This window comes from Populus trichocarpa, chromosome 1 (assembly GCF_000002775.5).
Source record: "Populus trichocarpa isolate Nisqually-1 chromosome 1, P.trichocarpa_v4.1, whole genome shotgun sequence".
Taxonomy (NCBI): domain Eukaryota; kingdom Viridiplantae; phylum Streptophyta; class Magnoliopsida; order Malpighiales; family Salicaceae; genus Populus; species Populus trichocarpa.
The window spans coordinates 46,677,616-46,702,155 of record NC_037285.2 but is presented as its reverse complement, the minus strand read 5'-3'; the positions used below and the strand labels follow the sequence as shown (position 1 = coordinate 46,702,155).

General features: G+C 33.5%; 1 protein-coding gene across 8 annotated transcripts in view; it reads right to left on the bottom strand.

Moving 5' to 3' along the window:
- Positions 1 to 1,188: 1,188 nt before the first annotated feature.
- LOC7491380 (G-type lectin S-receptor-like serine/threonine-protein kinase CES101) overlaps positions 1,189 to 24,540 on the bottom strand; it is a 46,183-nt gene continuing 22,831 nt past the window's right edge. The window contains exons 1-8 of one of the 8 annotated variants that reach the window (XM_024606776.2): positions 11,303 to 12,538; positions 11,119 to 11,220; positions 10,850 to 11,028; positions 10,545 to 10,755; positions 10,195 to 10,432; positions 9,960 to 10,113; positions 9,565 to 9,872; positions 5,031 to 5,127 (exon numbers count right to left, since the gene is read on the bottom strand). In XM_024606776.2, coding sequence (XP_024462544.2) covers positions 9,567 to 9,872; positions 9,960 to 10,113; positions 10,195 to 10,432; positions 10,545 to 10,755; positions 10,850 to 11,028; positions 11,119 to 11,220; positions 11,303 to 12,473 — 2,361 coding nt within the window. In that variant the 5' untranslated portion in view covers positions 12,474 to 12,538 and the 3' untranslated portion in view covers positions 5,031 to 5,127; positions 9,565 to 9,566. Of the gene's footprint in view, positions 1,659 to 1,744; positions 1,899 to 1,979; positions 2,218 to 2,328; positions 2,540 to 2,633; positions 2,813 to 5,030; positions 5,128 to 6,598; positions 6,910 to 6,996; positions 7,151 to 7,342; positions 7,470 to 9,564; positions 9,873 to 9,959; positions 10,114 to 10,194; positions 10,433 to 10,544; positions 10,756 to 10,849; positions 11,029 to 11,118; positions 11,221 to 11,302; positions 12,541 to 24,540 lie in introns of those variants that run through there. The other 7 variants (XM_052451530.1, XM_052450882.1, XM_052450717.1 and 4 more) reach the window with 7 other exon arrangements.

The following is a 24,540-nucleotide window of genomic DNA, read 5'->3' as shown; positions in this document are numbered from 1 at the left end:
TTATCTTTGAACCCATCAAGTCAATTGAATCATGTTAGGAAAAATCTCATGGGGTTAATTTTAATCTCACTTGGTTAATTTTAAATCAAGTCAATTGGGGCCAAATTTTTTTTTAAGTTCAATTGTTTTTTTTTATCTAATAGTATGGTCCATAAAACTAGTTAACAAAAACTCTAAAAGGCATTAAAGAAACCTTTTAGCAAATACTATGGACACACACTAATTTATATCGGATAGCGAGGGTATTTAGGGTGCTTCCGCCATGTTGATGGAAATGTCACCATGTTCTTATCCTCCTAGTGCGGCGTGTGTTGGAGGAGATGCGATGAATTGTCATTGGCAAGCGTTTCTTTCTTCTTTTCTCTTCCTCCCACAAAAAAGCACAACTTAGTTATCTTTGTTTTTGTTATTTCAATTTAGTCCTTATTCCTTTGATTTCTAATTTTTATTCATTGATCCTATTATACAAGTTTTATTTGTTTTCAATTTAGTCATTCAATTTTAATTTGTCATGTTTTATTTTTTCCATTCAAGTTCTTATTCTTTTGATTTCTAAACTTCTTCTATGGTCTTTTTGTAAAAGTTTTATCGGTTTTCAATTTCATACTTCAATCCAAGTTTATGGTCCATTGTTTTTTTTCAATTTGGTCCTCATTCTTTTGATTTTTTTTCTTTTCAATTTAACCCTCCAATGAAAAATTTTGGTTTCCCTCTAATTTATTTTTTATTTTGATTTTAACCATCATTATTTTAATTGTCATTTTTTTTAAGCTTATATCTTTTTGTGTAATTGATTGTTTTTTTTTTCAATTTTATCCTTTAACGATGATTTTTTGACGATTGAGAAAAAAAAAACACAAATTAAGTGAAGAGGAGAGAGAGAGAGAGAGAGGGAAAAAAAAAACGTGTTCATCTGAAAGAGTTAGTAGGTGAGGGTTTTATCTATAATTTTTATAAGATATGGTCTAACGTGTTAATCTGTCTTGCTCGTATCAAAACAAGTAAGTTTTGATTGATTTTAGAGTTTAATAAAAAAATTATTTTAGTAAGTTTTGATTATAAATATTTCCATAAGGTTTTACCTATATGATATTATATATGTATGAAATATATTTTAAAAAACAACTATGATTTATAAATAAAAAAATTAAATATTATTGAAGCAATGTGATCAAACATAATTCGAGGTTTAAATTCAATCATCTACTGTGTTATTAGTATTGCATCTATCACATTAGAATTTATTATACAAAATACTGATGGAGAATGAGTCCGCTCCAAAACGACAGAAGACATGCAAAATCTGAGGAGGAATAAACCATCTAACGCTCTAACCGCTATCTCGCATCCATAGTTGACAACGAAACATAATTTATGGAACCAGTCTCTTCTGAACCACTTTCTGCAGGCTTGCTGAAGCTCTTTTCTTCCGCAATACTTCTTGCATTGGAAAATGCAGGCTGTTTGGGAAGAGGTAATTGTGCTTCACTTGTTAGCATAGATATAACATCTGACATAATCGGCCTATCCACTGCATTGTCTTCTACACATAGCAAGCCCACATGAATGCATCTCAAGACTTGGTCTTTAGAGCAAGATTCTCTTAGTATTGGATCCACCAGCTCAATTGGGCTACCTGCTTTCCATAGCTCCCATGCCTGAATCAAGTTTACGTTTAATGTTAAAATTAAAAGCTATGCAGCTAGCAATGTATAATTTATGAGGTTGCATGAAATGAACTTACATATCCCACAAGATTGAGAGGTTGGCCGTCTATGTCAAGGAGGCCTTGGATCCTTCTACCACTCACAATTTCCAGCAGTAGAACTCCAAAACTGAAGACATCAGATTTCACAGAGAAAATGCCCTTCATGAAATACTCAGGGGATATATAACCACTGTATGGACAAAGTGAATGTTATGTTATTTTTAAGCACTTAACAGAGTAATGACACATAGAACTGTAAATCTATACTTACCGCGTCCCAACAATTTGGTTTGTATTTCCTTCTAAATCATTGATCTTGAAAATTCTTGCCATGCCAAAATCAGAAATTTTGGGGTTCAAATTTCCATCAAGTAGTATGTTGCTAGCCTTCAAATCTCGGTGAATTATCCTCACTCTCGAGTACTTATGAAGGTAAAGGAGCCCTTGAGCTATCCCTTCAATGATTTCAAATCGCTTCTTCCAGTCTATGAGCTCCCTTTTTGATTGATCTGCATTTAAAACATACCAGTGAATATTCCAGCAATGTTATTCATCCAAGTCCAAACCTTTCAAGAACAGAGATCCATTCACTTTATAGTATGATGGCATAATTAACTTACCAAATATAAATGTATCCAGGCTTTTATTAGGCATGTATTCGTACACTAACATTTTCTCTTCCCCTTGAATGCAGCAGCCTAGGAGCCTGACAAGATTCATGTGTTGCAATTTAGCTATGAGTATAAGCTCGTTTTTGAATTCCACCAGCCCTTGTCCTGAACTTCTAGACAGTCTTTTTACCGCTATCTCTCGCCCATCCGGCAATTTCCCCTGAAGTAAAACAGCTCTCAATTCAATACTTGGTCTGAGATATAAGTTAATAAGTTCTTCAATCCTTTTCTTGAAGTAATTTTTAACAAACTACCTTGTAAACTGGTCCAAAACCACCTTGTCCAAGTTTATTGTCTGCAGAAAAGGAATTTGTAGCAGCCATAATTGTTGCTGCACTATATACCTTTAAATTATGGCCCTTGTTTCCGTCATTTTCGAGTTCAAGCGTATCGTTCGTTGAATCCAATGTCAGCAACTCATTGAGATACTTCTCTGCTCAGATTGATATGATAAAGTAAGCTAATCCCGGAATTCAACAAGTCTTAATGCTTGGTCTGTTCATCATCATTAAAAAAAAAAATTTAAGGCCGAACAACATGTTATTTAACCACTGTTCATCATCATTCCCAGAAAAAAACCTGAAAAGTGTGGTTGAATTGTGACCTTTCAAGAACTGTTTGACCGTCATCCAACCATCAGAATTCATTTCCTTCCCCCTAAGCCTCTCTCAATAGACAACAAAACACATACCCAACCAGCTATATCTACCAAAAATAACAGAAACAACTGGTGTCCTCCTCCCTTGCGAGCTCTCTTACAATATATGCAAAGGCTGATCCCTAGCCTCAATGAATGATTATGCTCATGGCCTCTAGATTTTTCCCAATATTGTTCTATAAAACTCCCACCAAATATTAACCAAAGTGGGGGAGGATAATTAAGCTGTGACACAAAAAAGCAAGAGCCTGAAAAGGAGGGCCGATAACCACACTGTCGTTACTTATTTCAAGCCCTAGTTCCTAATTTTGGAAAACCTTTACATCCTTCAGCACCCACTCCAGATCACTGAACACCAGTGCACACCACAGCCTCCATTGTTAGCTCCCCCTAAACACTTCACGCCATATATTTAACTTCACTCACGGGGAGGGCACTTCAGACGTATAGTCGGGACCAAAGAGAAGTTAAGTGTTAGTAACAAGGAGAAAAACGAAGTGTTGTCATTACAAAGCAGAAAACATTCATTATTTCCAGTCTCGTGAGTTTAGCAAGGGTATCAAGCTGGTCTCATGTTTTTCCATTTTTCCATTCAAACCAGAAACCTCCCTGTCAGCTGCCATAGGTATATAGTTTTTCCTTCTTCTCTTTGTTCCTGTTCGAGTTTTCCACTGTGAAGTTGGTTTTTGCATATTCTTGCATGCATCTCTGCCATTTGTCAAGATGATGGTGTAGGGAGCATGCTTTGCTTTAAATCGTATGAGACTTCCTAGGATTTGCATATGAAATATCTTCTTTTTTTCACATTGAGCAGTAGGAAATGATGTAGGTGATGGGTAAGGTTAATGTAAAATGTTGGTTTTGATCCTTGAAACGTGAAGCTCTTTTTTTGTTCTTTTGTTTATGGATTGGGTTTCTGAAATTCCTCTGTTTTGAAAGAAAAAGAAGGTTGGGCTATTTAGTTTTCTTTACACCCATTCATTTCCTTCGGACCAGGCTTCTGCTAGTTTTGGACTTGGCCAGGGAGCCCAGCTCGTGTGGCTGGGCGGAGCCTTTAAAAACCTTAAGGCTGTGTTCGGCCTACTACAAATTTACCAAACAAAAAATGTTTTTTTTGGATCTTAAGATGAGTTCGGCAAACACAATCTCAAGATAAGTTTTTAGTATGCTTTTTTTAGCCAAGGCTGTGTTTAGCAAATATATCATAACCTATTTTTTATAATTTTTACTTATTTATTTATTTTTTATGTTTTTTCAAACACATCTTATTTTAATTTTAATTATTTTTAAAATTTTGAAGAACCATTTTACAATTAATTTGGAGTTTTCCACGTTATTGTTGCAATTAAGCAGGAAAAAAACAAAAATTCAATGCAAAAGATAAACATTTACTATTATTATCAAAATATATCTTCACAATACTCCAAAAATATCTTAATAATCTTATTTGTTAACAAAGTAAAAATTAAATGAGAATAGGATAATTTCATAAAAAAAACAAATAAAAAAATAAGATAAAAAAATCAATTACTGTTAACTTTTTATACAATGACCTTGGATATAAAGCGAGAGTGACTAGAGAAATGATAAGTCAGTCTCATTCTATTCCCTGAAAGAGTACCCTCTGGCTCAGGGCAGACCAAAAGCACTATGTATTCAAAAACCGTAAGGTTAAAATAAAAAAAAAACACAAAAATATCTAAAATAAAAAAAAATCAATGTTAAAATTGCAATAAAAAATATAAATGATAAGAATAAGCATCCAATCTTAAACATCAAAACATAATTAAAAAAAAACTAAATATACAAAATTCTTTACCATGTTTTTCACACTAAAAACAACTCCTAAATGTAGATAAAAAAAATTTATATACTCATATAATTCTCTTCATTGTTTTATTGGATATCATAACGAATAATGGTACATATAATATAAAATACAACCTTGTTAATAACTTCTATGCATATTCCGAATGAAATTTGAAATTTTGAGAGCACCAAAAAAGACTAAGCATTGAAAAAGCAAAATATTGATGGAGAATGACATACAAAATGTGAGGAGAAATAAACCATTTAACGCTCTAATTAACCTAAAGCCATAATTGTATTTTGATTTTCTGACGAGTTTTACCATATGATCTTTTTGTTATGGCCTATTTGAGAAATCTTTCCATAAAAACCTAAAGCCATAATTGTACATATATTCATCCTTGTTATATTACCTCGTGTGTGTATATTGAATGTTATTTACTCACTGAGTTGTTGAATTCATCTTTTTTTATTCTTTTGTTTATGGATTGGGTTTCCGAAATTCCTTTGTTTTGAAAGAAAAAGAAGGTTGGGCTATTTAGTTTTCTTTACACCCATTCATTTCCTTCGAACCAGGCTTCTGCTAGTTTTCGACTTGGCCAGGGAGCCCAGCTTGTGTGGCTGGGCTGAGCCTTTAAAAACCTTAAGGCTGTGTTCGGCCTCATAGAGATTTACCAAACAAAAATTTTTTTTTTTTATCTTAAAGATGAGTTTGGCAAACACAATCTCAACATAAGTTTTTAGTATGTATTTTTTAGCCAAGGGTGTGTTTAGCAAATATGGCACCAACTTTTTTTCAGAATTTTTATTTATTTATTTATTTTTTATGTTTTGTCAAATACGTCTTATTTTAATTTTAATTATTTTTAAAATTTTGAAGAACTATTTTGTAATTAATTTGGAGTTTTCCATGTTATTGTTGCAATTAAGTAGGAAAAAAAAACAAAAATTCAATGTAAAAGATAAACGGCCATTATTATCAAAATATATCTTTACAATACTCTAAAAACATCTCAATGATCTTATTTGTTAACAAAATAAAAATTAAATGAGTATATAATAATTTCATAGAAAAATAAATAAAAAAATAAAACAAAAAAATCAATTACTGTTAACTTTTTAAACTATGACCTTGGTTATAAGACCAAAAGCACTATGTATGAAAAACCCATGAGGTTAAAATCATAAAAAAAACAATAAATGTTAAAATTGCAATTAAAAAATGAAAAAAAACATCCAATCCTAAACATCAAAACATAATTAAAAAAAAAAACTGAATATACAGAATTCTTTAACATGTTTTTCACACTAAAAACAACTCCTAAATGTAAATAAAAAAACTTATAATAACCTTTTATTTAGGATTATGTACATTATCTGTCAAAGAACCTTCCCAACTCAATAGCTTAAGCTATTAGGTGAAGTCCCAGGATATGGTTTATATTATTCTCTAACACACCCTCTCAAGTGAAAGCCTTTTGAGCTTGAAACTTGCACATGCCCATATTACATTGTGCTTAATTTTTTATCAAATAAATGAAGATGGTGAGATTCGAACTCGTGACTGCTTGGTCATTAAGACTCTGATACCATGTCAAAGAAACATTTCAACATAATAGCTTAAGTGCTTAAGTTGTTAGGTGAGGTCCCAGGATATTTATATTATTATGTAAGCATTGAAAAAGCAAAAAATTGATGGAGAATGTTATACAAAATATGAGGAGAAATAAATCATCTAACGCTCTAATTAACCTCTATCTCGCATCCATGGTTGACAGAGATACATAATTTATGGAAGTATCAATCTCTGCTGGCTTGCTGAGGCTCTTTTCTTCCACAATACTTCTTGCACTGGAAAATGCAGGCTGTTTGGGAAGACGTAATTGTGCTTCACTTGTTAGCATTAATATAACATCTGACATAATCGGCCTATCCACTGCATTGTCTTCTACACATAGCAAGCCCACATGAATGCATCTCAAGACTTGGTCTTTAGAGCAAGATTCTCTTAGTACTGGATCCACCAGCTCAAATGGGCTACCGGCTTTCCATAGCTCCCATGCCTGAACCAAGTTTACGTTTAATGTTAAAATTAAAAGCTTATGCAGCTAGCAATGTATAATTTATGAGGATGCATGAAATGAACTTACATATCCCACAAGATTAAGAGGGCTGCCGTCTATTTCAAGGAGGCCTTGGATCCTTCTACCACTCACAATTTCCAACAGTAGAACTCCAAAACTAAACACATCAGATTTCACAGAGAAAATGCCCTCCATGACATACTCAGGGGACATATAACCACTGTATGGACAAAGTGAATGTTATGTTACTTTTAAGCACTTAACAGGGTAATGATACATAGAATTGTAAATCTATACTTACCGCGTCCCAACAATTTGATTTGTATTTCCTTCTAAATCATTGATCTTGAAAATTCTTGCCATGCCAAAATCAGAAATTTTGGGGTTCAGATTTTCATCAAGTAGTATGTTCCCAGCCTTCAAATCTCGGTGAATTATCCTCAATCTCGAGTACTTGTGAAGGTAAAGTAGCCCTTGAGCTATCCCTTCAATGATTTCAAATCGCTTCTTCCAGTCTATGAGCTCCCTTTTTGATTGAACTGCATTTAAAACATAACAGTAAATATCCCAGCAATGTTATTCATCCAAGTCCACAACCTTTCAAGAACAGAGATCCATTCACTTTATAGCATGATGGCATAATTAACTTACCAAATATAAATGAATCCAAGCTTTTATTAGGCATGTATTCGTACACTAACATTTTCTCTTCCCCTTGAATGCGACTTGCACATGACATGGCTATCCTAGATGACTAGTTCCAAGTTACTCTGTATATTCTGCACATGTTCCTTGGGTCTGTGAGACCATTAATTATCCAAGGCCATTTTAGTATAAATATAGTCCTTGAGTATACGAGCATACAATACTTGTCTTGATAAAAAAGAGTCTCTAATCTAATAGGGGATGTAGATGTCTTCCTGCGTATACTGATCATTTTCTAGCTATTTTCCACTCCTATGCCTATAGGATTCTAGAGAGCCTGAGGTTTCTAGCATGGAGTGGCAGGATTTATAGATGGTCTCCTTCCTGTATTGGCCAAATAGACATAAAAAATATCCACTATATGCTCGAGAGTCATAAGGGTGGGTATGCTAATATTATTAAACTATTTGAAAAGAATACTTAGTAATTATAATTATGCATGTTTAAAAGATGGATACATGTTAATGTAATAATTGGTTCAATATGAATCTTTTGAGTTTATAATTGTTTGTAGTTAATGTTTTATTTGTTGATGATGTAAGGTTGAGAAAATACAATGAAATATAGTTATGTGAAATATTGTATGATGAGATGAGATATGATCCAGAATAGTTGGATCAATGTGGAAGTTTTGAGGATTGTGATTGAATGAAGTCTAGTAGATAATTTGATAACATCAGAAAACAAAGAAAACTCTGCCGAAATTAAAAACAAAATCTCATAAATCTTAGTCATATTATTCAATACTTGACATTAGTAAAAAAATATTTGAGATTTCATGACATTATAATTTGAGGGTGTTGCACCTCATGTGCTGCCCAAATGGTCTCCCACCCACACGCGCCAATTCTTTTTTTAAAATAATATTTATATTTATTAAAATATTAAATTGTCCTTTTATCAACTTGATTATAACCAAAAACCAAGTTGAAAATAAAAAAAAGCCCTTGCACGCTAGCTTATGACTAATGGATCATGTGACAAAAACCATATTACCCTATCATCAAGGTCATTGTTTTTTTATTGAGAATGGCAAAAAGGTCAAAATATTATTTCAATCCACACTATTTCGTGTTTTTATCTACAATGTTTTACTATTTAGATGGCCTACATAATAAAAATTGATAATGCAAAATCCTTTAACATGCTTTTTACACTAAAAAAACTCTTAGATGTTGAAATTTTTTTTATTTGCATCTAATTAAACAATCCAATAATCATTATATAAATAACATTTTTCTTGACTTATCTTGAATTTTAGGATATCATCAAATATATATATATATATATATATATATATATATATATATAACTAATTCTCTTCATTATTTTATTAGATATCATAGCGAATAATGTTACATATAATATGAAATACAACCTTGTTAAGAATTTCTAATCATATTCCGAATGACTTAAATTTTGAGAGCACCAAAAAAGACTAATCATTGAAAAAGCAAAATACTGATGGAGAATGTGTCTGCTCCAGTAAGACATATGACGAACAAAATTTGAGGAGAAATAAACCTTATCCAAAACGCTGTATCCACGTTCTACTCAATTAATTCTTTAAATTGATTAGCGGTAACATTCTGAATGAGGATTTTGTCTAACGTGTAAATCTGTCTTGCTCATATAAAAACAAGTGAGTTTTGATAAAAATTTTATTGATTTTAGAGTTTAATAAAAAAATATTATAGTAGGTTTTGATTATAAATTTTACCATAAGGTTTTACCTATAAGATATTATATATGATTGAAGCAATGTGATCAAACATATAGAGGTATAAACTCAATTATCTATTGTGTTATTAGTATTGTATCTATTATATTAGAATTTATTATACAAAATACTGATGGAGAATGTGTCTGCTCCAAAAAGACATAAGACATGCAAAATTTGAGAAGAAATAAACCATCTAACGCTCTAACCTCTATCTCGCATCCATTGTTGACACCGAAACATAATTTTTGGAACCAGTCTCTGCAGGATTGCTGAAGCTCTTTCCTTCCATAACACTTCTTGCACTGGAAAATGCAGGCTGTTTGGGAAGTGGTAATTGTGCTTCACTTGTTAGCATTGATATAACATCTGACATAATCGGCCTATCCACTGCATTGTCTTCTACACATAGCAAGCCCACATGAATGCATCTCAAGACTTGGTCTTTGGAGCAAGATTCTCTTAGTATTGGATCCACCAGCTCAAATGGGCTACCTGCTTTCCATAGCTCCCATGCCTGAACCAAGTTTACCTTTAATGTTAAAATTAAAAGCTTATGCAGCTAGCAATGTATAATTTATGAGGTTGCATGAAATGAACTTACATATCCCACAAGATTGAGAGGGCGGCCGTCTATTTCAAGAAGGCCTTGGATCCTTCTACCACTCACAATTTCCAGTAGTAGAACTCCAAAACTGAAGACATCAGATTTCACAGAGAAAATGCCCTCCATAACATACTCAGGGGACATATATCCACTGTAAGGACAAAGTGAATATTATGTTATTTTTAAGCACTTACCAGAGTAAAGACACATAGAACAGTAAATCTATACTTACCGCGTCCCAACAATTTGGTTTGTATTTCCTTCTAAATCATTGATCTTGAAAATTCTTGCCATGCCAAAATCAGAAATTTTGGGGTTCAGATTTTCATCAAGTAGTATGTTGCTAGCCTTCAAATCTCGGTGAATTATCCTCAATCTTGAATACTTATGAAGGTAAAGGAGCCCTTGAGCTATCCCTTCAATGATTTCAAATCGCTTCTTCCAGTCTATGAGCTCCCTTTTTGATTGATCTGCATTTAAAACATAACAGTGAATATTCCAGCAATGTTATTAATCCAAGTCCAAAACCTTTCAAGAACAGAGATCCATTCACTTTATAGTTTGATGTCATAATTAACTTACCAAATATAAATGTATCCAAGCTTTTATTAGGCATGTATTCGTACACTAACATTTTCTCTTCCCCTTGAATGCAGCAGCCTAGGAGCCTGACAAGATTCATGTGTTGCAATTTAGCTATGAGTATAAGCTCGTTTTTGAATTCCACCAGTCCTTGTCCTGAATTTCTAGACAATCTTTTTACCGCTATCTCTCGCCCATCCGGCAATTTCCCCTGAAGTAAAACAGCTCTCAATTCAATACTTGGCCTGAGATATAAGTTAATAAGTTCTTCAATCCTTTTCTTGAAGTAATTTTTAACAAACTACCTTGTAAACTGGTCCAAAGCCACCTTGTCCAAGTTTATTGTCTGCAGAAAAGGAATTTGTAGCAGCCATAATTGTTGCTGCAGTATATACCTTTAAATTATGGCCCTTGTTTCCGTCATTTTCGAGTTCAAGCGTATCGTTCGTTGAATCCAATGTCAGCAACTCATTGAGATACTTCTCTGCTAAGATTGATATGATAAAGTAAGCTAATCCCGGAATTCAACAAGTCTTAAAATCAGTAAATTTGTTTGTTATTTAGAAAATGTTACCTCTAAGTCTTCTCCTTCTCAGATACCACAAGAGTCCCGCGAGCCCCATCAGTGAAACAAATCCCACAGAAGCTAAAATAATCCATATCCAATTCCTTTTCCCTACATCCAATTGGAATTTATTTAAAATTAATTACATTGTTGGGTTATAAACTGGTAATCAGAAAACGAAAGAACAGCTTACCTGTAGAGCCTTGAACAATGATGTGGTATTGAATTGCATTTCCACTCAGGTCTTGTGTAAAGCTTCCATAATAAAACGTGCATCCAGTATCGTTGGCATTATTGCCTACGGTAGGAACACCAACACATTGACAATCTTTCCAGCAGATGTCCATGCAATCACTAATACTAAGACTAGAATTATCGTCGACCTTAATAGGAACTGTGTTAACAAAGTATCCTCGTCTCAGTTCAAAACTGTTCCTATTGCTCCTGCATGCCGGTCCTGACCACCTCTCGCAACCACCATCTGTGTTATTTCCTTTACATGTTGATCCCCCATATGTTCGACTAGTAGTGTTATCTACTATGCTCCCATCATATTCCAACTGCCACATTGAAAAATTCCTTTGACCCTGAGGAGTAAATTGATTTGCAGAAACTGTGAACATAAAGTAATCCTCGTCTGCGTTAGAATCATTAATAAAACTGAAATCAAGAACCGCTGCATCCAGAAAAGGAATTTCGAAACTAGTATTGCTCCTCAATGGTCCAGTAGTCCAATAAATTACATCTCGCCGCTTAATGACCAACTCCTTTCCATTAGTATCCCATTCAAAAGTGAAAGCACCAGCGGGAGTGGGTGCTAAGTCGCTCAACCACGACATGAGGGACCAGGTTTGGCCAGTTCTATGGTTGATCCCTAACTTCATTCCAGGCAAGAATGTGTCAGTAGGAAAGTCAAAGCTTTGCCATAAGACCTGTTGGCTGCCAGAATTTTCATCTTTGAGAACAAAATTGCCTGAATCTTCTAAAATAGCTGTTATATTGGTTGCAGAAGATTGACTTGAATAGAACTCAACAGGATCACCTCCAGAGTAGATGAGTTTCATATTTCCCGATCCATCTATTGCAAGAACCCCTGAAGTGTCTGATATGGGTTTGTCTCTGTTGGCTAGCCAAAAAGGGTGGCTTGTGTCATTGTTGTACCATATTCCCAAGTAGCTAGCATTCGACTCGGCAGAGCCGAGTCTTGTGAATCCTAAAGTGAAGAGCCCATTTTTGGAAACTAGAGTACTGGAAGAATTGAGGGAATCACCACCTTGGTACAGTGTGTCTGCTGCCAAAACGTGAGAGGCACAGAAGCAAAACAAAAGGAACCGGTAGATCCTTCTAGCCATGGAAGATAACATTCATGAACAAGGAAGAAAAAAGTAAGAAGCATTTTGTAGACGATGAGCTATGTGTCATGATCTACCTAAAATGAAATAAAAAATGTAGCCAACAATTTTGACCTGCCGGCCGTTCGTTAATCATTGAAATTGTCCAACAACTTTTCTCTTTCCTAATTTCATAAGAAAAATAAAAAATAATAAAGAAAAGAAGGCAAACAAGAAATGGTTTTGTTGTAAATGGTCAACAGAGGGAACGCGTTTGTACAATGAGAAACTATATATATATATATATATATATATCCTCGAACCATCTTTACAAATAACAGAGTCCAGTGTTCTGAATGTGATCAAAGAAAGTCTTATTAAGAACAACGCAATAAGTTTTAGGTTCTCGTAAATAAAAACTACTCTAAAAAACGTGGCAAAAATATCCTTTTCCACGCAACTGTTCAAGAGAGACAAATTATTGTAAATTACCACAGTGATTTTTATTTTTTATTCTTTTAGTCTTTTTCTTTCATGATTATACCCTTAAAGATCCAAATCGGTGGTCAATTATAACATATTTATTGAGAAAGGATAAGATACAAAAATAGGAGACTACACTCAAAAATTAGGTAAAAAGAGGTGGTTTTTTTAAACTTGGAGCTAAACATATATTTTGGTTCTCTAGCTTTTCAAATCATAAACTTTAAGTCCCTAAAAATTCATGAAATTCAATTTTGATCCCAAATTTTATTTTATTTTTATTTTTTGGTTTCTTGGTTTGATAGAGAAAAGAGAAAGTAGCTATCAGAAATTCGCTAAATAGCAACGGATTTACCGATGGAATATGTTTATCGGTAATTTGAGGTCGAAATTACCGACGGACACTATTCTGTTCGTAATTCAGTCGGTAACTACCGACGACAAATTTCCATCGGTAGTTACCGACTGAATTACAGACGAAAAAGTGTCCGTCGTAAAAAAAAGGCGGGTAGCTACGTGGAGGTTTTGGCAGGTTATTTTTTCCGACGGAATCACCGATGGATTCAAAAAGACAGCCCGTACAGCGACGTGAACGGTTCGCCGTTTAAATTGCCGACGGAATCACCGAGGGATTTGAAATGGCAGATCCGTACGGTGACATGTCGATTGTTCCGTCAAAATCACTGACGGTTCACCGATAGAGGTTCCGTCGGTGAAACCGTCGGGAAAAGTTAATATATGTCCACTCTGCCGACCCTCTCCTCCCCTATTTCTCCTTCTTCTGCCTAATCCCAACTCTCCCCATCTACAAACAACCAGCCCCCCCTCCCCCCCAAACAAAAATCTCCCTCATATCAGCACAACAAGTTATATTTCTTGAAGTTTTGTGGTCACAACATCCGTGTTCTGATTTACCGACGGATTTTATCAATTTTTGTAAGTAATTCTATCTTTTAAAATTTTAACATTTAATTAAATGTCAATTTTATTGTTTTTTTAGTATATGTATTTTATTAGTAGATGTACATGTTTTATTGTTATTTCTCAAACAAACTTGTAGTATATGAATGTATAATTCTATACCTGTTATGGTTTGTTTTAGATTTTGTAAGATTGTATTTGTTTGTAAATTGTTAAAACTTTATGGAACTACCGAAGTACATGTGCTGTTTTGAAATAATTAATAGCTTGCTTAATGGGTCCGTTTAAAGTTTTATCAATGGTATTGCAGAGTGGTAATTTCTGTAAATTTATATATTTTAATTTGTATGGACGTTGATAAATGATAATGAATATTTAATATTTATGAGAAGTTGTGATTGGTTTGTTGGATAATCTCGAGGTAAAGTAATATTTTTGCAAGTTTATTTACCTAACTTAGTTAATTAATACATGATGTCATCATAATTATGATATATAGAGGAAACAAAATTTCCTTATGAGGGCGGCTTTGATGTGGACTATCAATGATTTTCCAGCTTATGGAATGCTTTCTGGTTGGAGCACGCATGGGAAACTCGCATGTCCATACTGCATGGAAAACAACAAGGCATTCACGCTAGCAAACGAAGGTAAAGCTTCTTTTTTTGACTGTCACCGTCGCTTCTTGCCACTTAATCACAGGTACAGAAAGAACAGAAAAGATTTCTTTGTTGGCAGAGTTGAAAAAGATGTTGCATCCCCGCGTCTTTCTGGTGAAGAATTGCATGATGTTGTCTCAGAGTATGGTGACATTGTGTTTGGCCTTCAATCAGGTAAGCAAAAGTTTCCTGGTTTTGGTTTGACCCATAATTGGGTAAAGCGAAGTATGTTTTGGGAGCTTCCTTATTGGAAGACCAATATGCTCCGCCATAACCTTGACGTCATGCACATCGAAAAGAACATGTTTGAGAACATTTTCAACACCGGTATGGATGTCAAGGGGAAGACAAAGGACAACATCAAGGCTAGATTGGATATAGTGCTATACTGTAACCGTAAAAATATGGAGTTGGTTTATGATGAGTCACGAGTCGCAAAACCAAGAGCAAGCTTCGTGTTAGAGCAAAACGCACAACTGCTAGTCTACAAATGGCTTAAGAGTCTGCGTTTTCCGGATGGACATGCATCGAACATATCAAGGCTGGTTAATATAGAGGATTGCAGATTGTATGGAATGAAGAGTCATGACTGCCACGTGTTTATACAAACACTCATCCCATTAGCTTTTCGTGATTTGTTGCCAAAGGGAATATGGGATGCACTCACGGAGATCAGTCATTTCTTCAGAGATATATGCTCCAGCAAGTTGAATGTTGATCACATTGAGAGGCTTCAAACGAATATCGTCGAGACACTATGCAAACTTGAGATGATATTCCCTCCATCATTTTTTGACTCAATGGATCATCTCCCTATACATCTACCGTTCGAGGCAAAAGTTGGAGGACCGGTCCAATATAGATGGATGTACCCATTTGAACGGTTAGATATTACAGTTGCAATGTAATTCATATATAAAAGTATTTTATATGTTTTTCTTAATTGAAAATACTTGATTAATATTTCAATGCAGGTACTTGTTTAATCTCAAGAAAAAGGTTAAGAACAAGGTGCATGTTGAGGCTTCGATATGTGAGGCCTATATTGTTGAGGAGATCTCAACATTTATCTCGTACTATTTCGAACCTCATCTGAGAACGAGAATCAATTGCGTTCCACGACATGATGATGGCGGTGAAGTGCCTTCCAGTGGGAACTTGTCAATATTCTCCAATACTGGACGACCCACACCTAAAAATGCCATAAGAGGAAGATATTTGTCGGAAATAGAGTTCAAACAAGCACACAACTATGTTCTATTTAACTGTGATGAGCTGAGACCTTTTATTCAGTAAGTTTATACTAATTAAACTTTGTTAGTAATATACTGTTAATTATATATTATAATATCATACACTCAGCATCACTTGTAGGCAACATCGACAATATTTGCTCTCCAATAACTCACAACTGACCGAATTCCAGATCTTTCAATTATAAGATGAACAGTTTGCCACGTGGTTCAGAACACATGTAAGCACTATCACAAACTCATTGTAACTTGCAAAATTACTGTACGTATGCATGTCATTACGAGATTCTCGTTCATTTACTGTTTATTGATGTACATTACATACAAGGTTGATCAAATGGGAAGGAGTGCGCCTAAGTCATTGTCTTCACTAAGCCTGGGGCTTGAAAGAAAATGTAAGTGCTACAACGGGTATTTTGTCAATGGATATGTTTTCCATACTGAAGAATACGAGCAAGGAAGAAAGACATACAACAGCGGTGTTTGTGTTAAGGGATCCACTAGTAGTGAGTTAGAAGTTGACTACTATGGTAGATTAGAAGAGGTCGTCGAACTGGAATATCATAACGAGCAGAATAAAGTGTTTTTATTCAAATGCTATTGGTATGACACGACTGACAGAGAAATCAGAGTTGATCCGCACTATGGTCTGGTCGAAATCAACTTAAAAGCTAGACTTCGCAACATAAACGATGTCTTTGTTTTCGCAAAGCAATGTCAACAAGTTTATTACACATACACCCCTTCATTTAGAAAGGATCGATCAAGAGTGGATTGGTTGCCCGTTTTAAAAACAAAACCCCAGAGTTGTGTCGAGGTTGTTCAGGATGAGAACGAAGACACAAGTGTGCGAGATGAAGTCTTTCAAGTTAGTGAGTTAGTTGAACCATATCGAGTTGCGCCTTCGATTGAATTGGAAGAAAATTCAAATTTTCATGTTTTTGATGATAGTCTTGTTGATGTTGACGCAAAAGAGTTGAATTCTGACTAACTACCAAAATGAAGCCCTGTGTAAAACCCTTTTTTTCATGTAATTTAGATTATGGATGATATATTTTGTAACACAAAATCTTTATTACTTGAAATAATTACTTGAAATGCCACCACAATCACGAAATAATTATAGATCATGGATGATATATTTTGTAACACGAAATAATTACTTGAAATGCCACAATCACCGACGTCCTTACCGACGGATATAAATCCATTGGCATTTCACAGAGAATTCGAAAATAATTACTTGAAATGCCATAATCACCGACACACATACCAACGGATATACATCCGTCGGCATTTCACAGAGAGTTCGAAAATAATTACTTGAAATGCCACAATCACCAACGTCCCTCCCGACAGATATACATCTGTCGGTACTTTGTCGGCGGGTCAATTTTACCAACACAATTACCGACGGACCGTGCGAATTCCAAAGGGTTGTGCATTAAATGCATATCTGACCGCGTCAGATTGCCGACGGAATTACTGACGGACCACGAAAAAAATGGAGGGTCATTAAAAATTTTGGTGCGAAATTCAAAATTTACCGACGGATTTTTGACACTTCACCAACGGAATAAATTAAAATAATAATTAATTTTATATCCGTCGGTGAATCCGTCAGTAAAACTGCCATATAAGCCCCCCAACCGCCTCTTCAGTTTATTTTTTCTTCTCCTCAGTTTTTCACCGATACTTTTCCTCTCCATTCTTCAAAGGTTTCACCAGCAATCTCTAGCAACTTTTCTCGTGAATCTCTATCAGTTTAAAAGGTATGTGTTTCTTCTATTTCATTTTACTTTAAGGGTTTTTTTTTTGTTATGTTTTTTGTTTTGGTGTATTTTTTGTAATGTAGATAAAGTCTATAGGTTTTTTTGCATAATTCATTGCTAAAGTTTATAATTTTTTTTTGAATTTATTGAATATTTTTTATTGTTGTATTGGCATAATTATTATTAGTTAATTTGTTGAATATTTATTGTTAATGTTGAATTTACCATAGAATTAGTAATTGAATATGTTGGAATAATTATTAATTTTACTCTATTATTGCATGATTTGTGTTTAGATTTTTCCATCTATTTTGATTGTTATTCTAGAGTTTTTTTTTAATTTATTGTTTTGTTGTATTGGCATAATTATTGAATAATTTTTTGAATTGTAATTGTTAATGTTGAATTTACCTTAGTATTAGTAATTGAATATTTTGGAATAATTGTTAATTTTACTCTATTATTGCATGATTTATGTTTAATTTTTTTCATTAATTTTAATTGTTAGTCTACAATTTTGTTTTAATTTATTGAATATATTTTATTGTTGTATTGGCATAATTATTGAATAATTTGTTGAATTGTAATTCTTAATGTTGAATTTACCTTAGGATTAGTAATTGAATATGTTGGAATAATTAGTATAGATTGGGTCAATTGGTTGTGGCTTTTGTTAATATGTGCAGGTTTGTGGATTTGGGTAGTATCCAGTATAGGGCAGGTGCTGTCGAATTTTTTTTTAACATTTGAATTTAATTATATAATTATTTGTATAAAATTGTGTAGATGCGTAGAATGAAAAGCAGAGCTGGTCGCTCACATACGGTCGCAGCTAGTTCGTCTAGCAACGATGATGATATTTCCTTAAGTACCTCTCAAGAAGAGGCACCTACACCACCTGCGCCGTCAATCGATGTTGCCTCTTCCAGCGCTACTTCACAGCGCAGAGGCGGCGTACCTTCGCAGCGGAATCAATTTACCCGCAAGTACGAGGCACAGTGGAAGGACGACCTTTCAATGTAAGTTTGTTAAGGTTTAATTTTTTTTTAAAAAAATTACAACATAATTTATGAAGTAATCACTATTTAATTTATTTTACTTATTTTCAGGTTCACAAACATTGAGGCCGCTCGAGTAATATCATCGGCATTTAAATTATCGATGGAGATTCCATTGTTTCAATGGAGTCAGATATCCAAGCATCCTGAATGGATGCCTCAAATCAATGCATGGTTTGGCAGATTTCAGGTTGGTGTTAATTTATAATTTTCAGCTTATTTCTAATAAATTATTAATATAATTGTAAATAAATTATTATTTTTATTTAAACTTGTTTATTTATACACAACACAAATTCTGCTGGGACAGTGAGCATAACACTGTTGTGAGGAGGGTGTGGGAAAATCACGCGGCAACTAGGTAAGATCGAAAAAAATACAAGATTTTTTTTAGACAAAAATTTATGTTTCGAAATGTAATTTTTGGTTGCGTGATTTTTGGTATGAAGCACAAAAAGGGCAAAAAAAACTGCGAGGGATAGGGGTTTCCAAGGCTGGAATGATGTTGCGGTTTGGAGGGATTTCAAACTGATATACATCCCAGAAGATATATGGCCGCACTATCTTGAGCACGTGACGTCTGAGCGGTTCACACGACGCTCACAGTCTGGTGCTGGCAACCGGAATCGGCCAATTCATGGCGGGGTGACAACGCACACTCGCGGCTCCGTTCCGTTTGCTTCACATGCGAAACGGATGGTAAGATTAATTGAAATAAAATATATCGTTAAATTAAGTTGTTGTTAATATATCTTTTTTCATTATAGGCTGCGTCTCTTGGACGTGAGCCGAGCCCGATGGAGCTGTTTGTGGAGACGCACGTGCGGAGTCAAGACCGCCAAAAGGGGGCGCAACAGTTCGTTGATAACAGTGCTCAACATTTCGTGGTATGTTTGTTCAACCATTTTATTTTGTAAGTTATTATGTTTATTGAATTGAATATGATGATTACTTTTTTTTATTTTCAGGAGACCTATAATAATCGGTTGAGGGAGAGATACGGGGATGATATTTTGACCCATCCGGAATTCGATCCAGATTTGTGGATGGAGGTTGGATCGTCAGGTGGACCCGATAAAAAACGGGTTTACGGGCTCTCCAACACTACGGCCGACAACTTGCAGTCGACCCGTAGTGTTTCAACCGTTGGGAGCTCCCAATCAATATCGAGCTCCCAATCTAAGAAGTTCGTGGCCTTGCAGCAACACACGGCTCAGCTCACCGACAAATACGACCACCTATCAGCGGAGTACGCACAACTCAAAGCGTCTCATGCACAACAAAGAGCGGAGTCTGAGCAATTCAAAGCATCTCAAGCACAACAAAAAGCGGAGTATGAACAACAAAAAGCGGCTTATGAACAGCTTCGCGAAATGGTCATGAACATGGCAACACATAGTGGAACATATGCGCCTAATCCTTTTTGGCCGTATAACCACCAGCCTCCTCCTCCAGGATCTCTTCCTCCTCCTCCAGCTCCACCTTTATATTAATTTATAATAAATATTATTTAACTTTAAAACTTCATTTAATATTTTTTTTAAACATATTCAGTTTGTAATGAATACTATTTAACTTTGATTTTTTTTTTATGTTTAATATAAATTTTATTTGCATAATTGGTTTGTATTACCATTAATTTATATAGTTTTATATTATATATTCTAAATAATTTTTTAAAAACAAATTCAGAAAAAAAAACTATTACCAAGGGTTTTACCGACGGAATTAATACGTCGACATCTGACAGTAGCATTCACCGACGAATACATTTGGTCGGTATTTCAAACACTCATCGACAGCTTTCCCGACGGACTTAATCCGTCGGCATTTGATAGTAGCTGCCACACTTACCGACGAATTTACAGACGGATATATTCGGTCGGTATGTCATACACTCACCGACAATTTTACCGACGGAAAGTAGCCGTCGGTCAATCACGATATCACCGACGGAATTAAAATCCGTCGGTATATTCAAGCGGGAAACTTTTTTTTTGGCGCGCAAATTCCGTCTGTAAAACCATCAGCAAATGGTTTTTTTGTTTTTTCGATCGATATAGCGATGGAATGGGGAATCACCGACGAAGGGAAAGCCGACAGACGTAATCCTTCGGTGATGATGTCGGTAAAAAAATCACCGACGGACTTCTAATCACACACCGACGGAATATGTCTGTCGGTAAAACTGTGAAATCTTGTAGTATCGATATTATAATTAAAAAAACATGATTCTGGTGATAAAAAACATGCTCCAAGTAATTAATTTTTCTAATTTTATGTTTTGATTAAGGAATTGAATTATTGTGATTACGTGAAATTGTGAGTTTATGATATTAATTATGAGATTGAACCATGTTAGGATGAATTATGATTGGGTAAGTGTTTAATTTTAAATAGAAAAAATAAAATCTATTTCCCTCTTTTTATCAGAGGTTTGGATTGAAGAGAAAGATTTAAGAGATTTAAGGTTTTAATGCAATTGTGTTGGAAATTGTGGGAAAATATAGGTTTATAAATGTTAATAGATGAAATGAGTAAGGATTTTCAAAGAGAGAGGAAAAATCCTCACTTTCTTCTTTTAGGTGAATTTCGGCTAAGAAGAAGAAAATTGAGACAATTGAGTTTTAATAAAATTGTTTAAAAATCTTATCAAATTATAGATAATTGATGTTGATAAGTTAACTGAATAATAATTTTTTTAAGAAGGGAGACAACTTCTCACCTTCTTTCCTTATTGAAGTTTGGCCATAACACAAAAAAAAAAAAAATTAAAGGGAAAAAGGTTTTGATTTGGAATTCGTTAAAATATGAGGGTGGTTTTAGATGAATTGAGTAGTCAAAAAAACTAATCGATATGAACAATCAAACAAACATGCCCACATTTGAAGTGAGAGAAAAAGGATAGAAAATGTGCCATCAAAGTATAAGAAGAGGCCAAAGAGAAGGTAGCAATAGGTCTTTGCCATTTTTGTGTGAACTCTCCTTCTCTCCTCATAGTATAATCGTCGCTAATTTTGTTCTGATTCCATTAAATAATGTTATTCAAGGTAGATACAAGCTTGAATTAATTTTCAGCTTAAATTAGGGGTGAAAATAAAAAAAATCTAAATATTTTATTCATCCGATTTTAGATATTCATATTATCAGATTTAATGATATCTATTATCTATCAGATAAGATAACTGTCTAAACAAATCTATTCATTCAAGTTTATATTCATTGATTCGGATTATCAAATCCCCCCTCGCCCACAAAAGTTATTCAACTCGCTGACAAAATTGCGATTGTGCTTTTCAAAGTTGATGGACATGGATTTTGACAGGCTTAGTCTTATACCTTGTATAAAATAAACTGCCGCCTTCTAAGCTGTTTAGTACCAGTTGAGTATCTGAAAGTATGATTATTGTTATTTTTTAAAATGTATTTTATTTAAAAATATTAAAATAATATTTTTTTATTTTTTAAAAATTATTTTTGATATTAGTGTATTAAAATATATAAAAACACAAAAAATATTAATTTAAAGTAAAAATAAAAACAAAAAATTCAATTTTTTAAAAATACTTTAAAAATACAAAAACAAACAGTAAAGAAGATAAAATTCTATTACTGATGATGCAATTCTCCCACGTATTGCTCAACTCCCTTACAAAAATGCGATTATGCTTTTCAAAGTTGATAGAGCTGATGGACAAGGATTTTGACAGGCTTAGTCTCATACCTGCATAAAATATCTAACTTTATTATTATTTTAAGATTTTGTTTTTTGCCAGAGCTGATAAATGGGATTTATTAATAGAACACAAAATACAATTACTGGTGATTGAATCCGTATTTTATAAAAAAATTAATTTTTTTTTTTAAAATTAATTTTTTTTTTATTTTTAGAATGTTTTAATGGGTTGATATTAAAAAAAATATTTTAATAAATTTTCAAATAAAAAATATTTTAAGTCATACAATCTCAAACGCATGTTAAACGTTGATCTTGCTAAGCATGGTGATGTTCATTCAACTTAAGCTTGAAAGATGTTTTTGTTAGATTTACTATTTTACCTGTTTAAAAGTCTAGTCAACATTTTCGAAACTGTCATTGCTCCTCAACGATCCAGTAGCAGTCAAACTGTTATTGATTTGAATAAATTTAATAATATTATTAACTATATATAAATAAATTTAATAATATTATTAACTATATATCAATAAATTTAATAATATCAAAATAATATGAAAATATTAAAAAATTAATTTAAAATAAAAAAAATTATTATTTTTTTAAATATTTTTAAAACACAAACAAACAAGCTCTAGATCTTAATCAGAAACCCAAAGATCCGATCACTTAATCAAATCTGGATTGATAAAAAAAAAAATCAAATCCAATTTCTAAAATATTTTGCTGAAAATAGAAACTCCCTGGGATCGCCAAGTCTGTTGGTCATGGCTGGGCTAGTTTTGTCAAAAGTCGAACTCTATTCTAAAGTGTTCCTTTTCGAGGACCGGGTCCCTTTGTTCCCTTTCTTAGGCCTCATTTTTTTTTTTAACCCGATCACTTCAAACCTGTTTTTGAAGTTTGTTGCACTGTTATAAACCGGCCCAGCCGGGTAGAAACCCAACTGAACCAAGACTAGAACTAATTCAAATTAAAAAAATATTTTTTTAAAATTAATCCAATTAACTTCGTCAAAACCAGACCCTCAACCCTGGTGAGGAGTTACTTTGAGAATATAGTTGCACCTTTTATATTGTTATAGCACATTCAAATAAATTCTCTTAGATGGTGGCTTTAAAATTTAAACTCGCTATGTGGCTGCATTATTGATATTATCTATGAGGACATCAGTTATGTTGCACTGCTTAAACCCCTTATTTCATAGCTATGATGAGGGGTTTAAGTTTGGACATTATTATTTATGATCAATGTGTGTTTTTGATTTAAAATAACTTGAAAATTTTTGTTAAGTTGTGAAGTTTATTTTTAGGATTATGATTGATAATTAAACATTAAATCTTGATGCATGAATTATGCTTGGGTTTGTGTTGATTCTTTTGAATTAGTATGCGATTTGAATACAATTTGTGAAATTAACAAGATTTGATGTTTGATTATTTGATTATTGGATTATTAAGTTGGTTAGTAATTTGCGTGGAGTTTATATTGTGGTTAAAATAGCTTGATTAAACATATTTTTATGTTTTGCCGAATATGGTCTTTAGTCTAATTTTAATAAATTTTTAATTGTTTTGGAAGATTTTCTTGCAATTAATTTTGAGTTCCCCATATTTTTTACCCTCCTATATTTAATATTTGGAATTGTGACCTATCACATGAGAAGGTTTTTTGATATTAAATAAATATGTTTTCTTCCACAAAAACAAAAAAAATCTATCTTTCAAAAAATACAACTTTAGTTTAAAATTATATATGGCCAAGTTTCTAAAAAATAAATCATATTTGCATAATTTAGCATACTAAAAATTATAAAAATAGTTTCTATATTTTGTATGCATTTTAGATTTAATAACTAGTTTATTAAAGCTATAAGAATTTGATCTACATTATAAAAAACACCAAAAATTATTTTGTTAGGTGACGACTCCATTCTTTTTTACTGATAAAGGACAATAATTCATTGTTCTTTCCACCCATCATCATAAAGATCTAGGTTTAAAAAAATGATCATCGAAACGCCACACACATGCAACATATATAATACCCAACTGCTCGCATATTTAGGTGAACTTCATTTATATTTGTAGGTAATTCCCTATTAAGCAAGTATTTCCTAATTGGGGTTCTTCAATCTCCCTCAATGCTGATGGGAGCGGCAACAAGCTCGTATTCGCCTACACTTGGTTTTTCTAAGATTTCAACTTAGAGATCTAGGAGATCTATAGGATTGGAGCTTGCTAGACAGGAGATCCACTCGATGGATATCCTCACTTGGAAT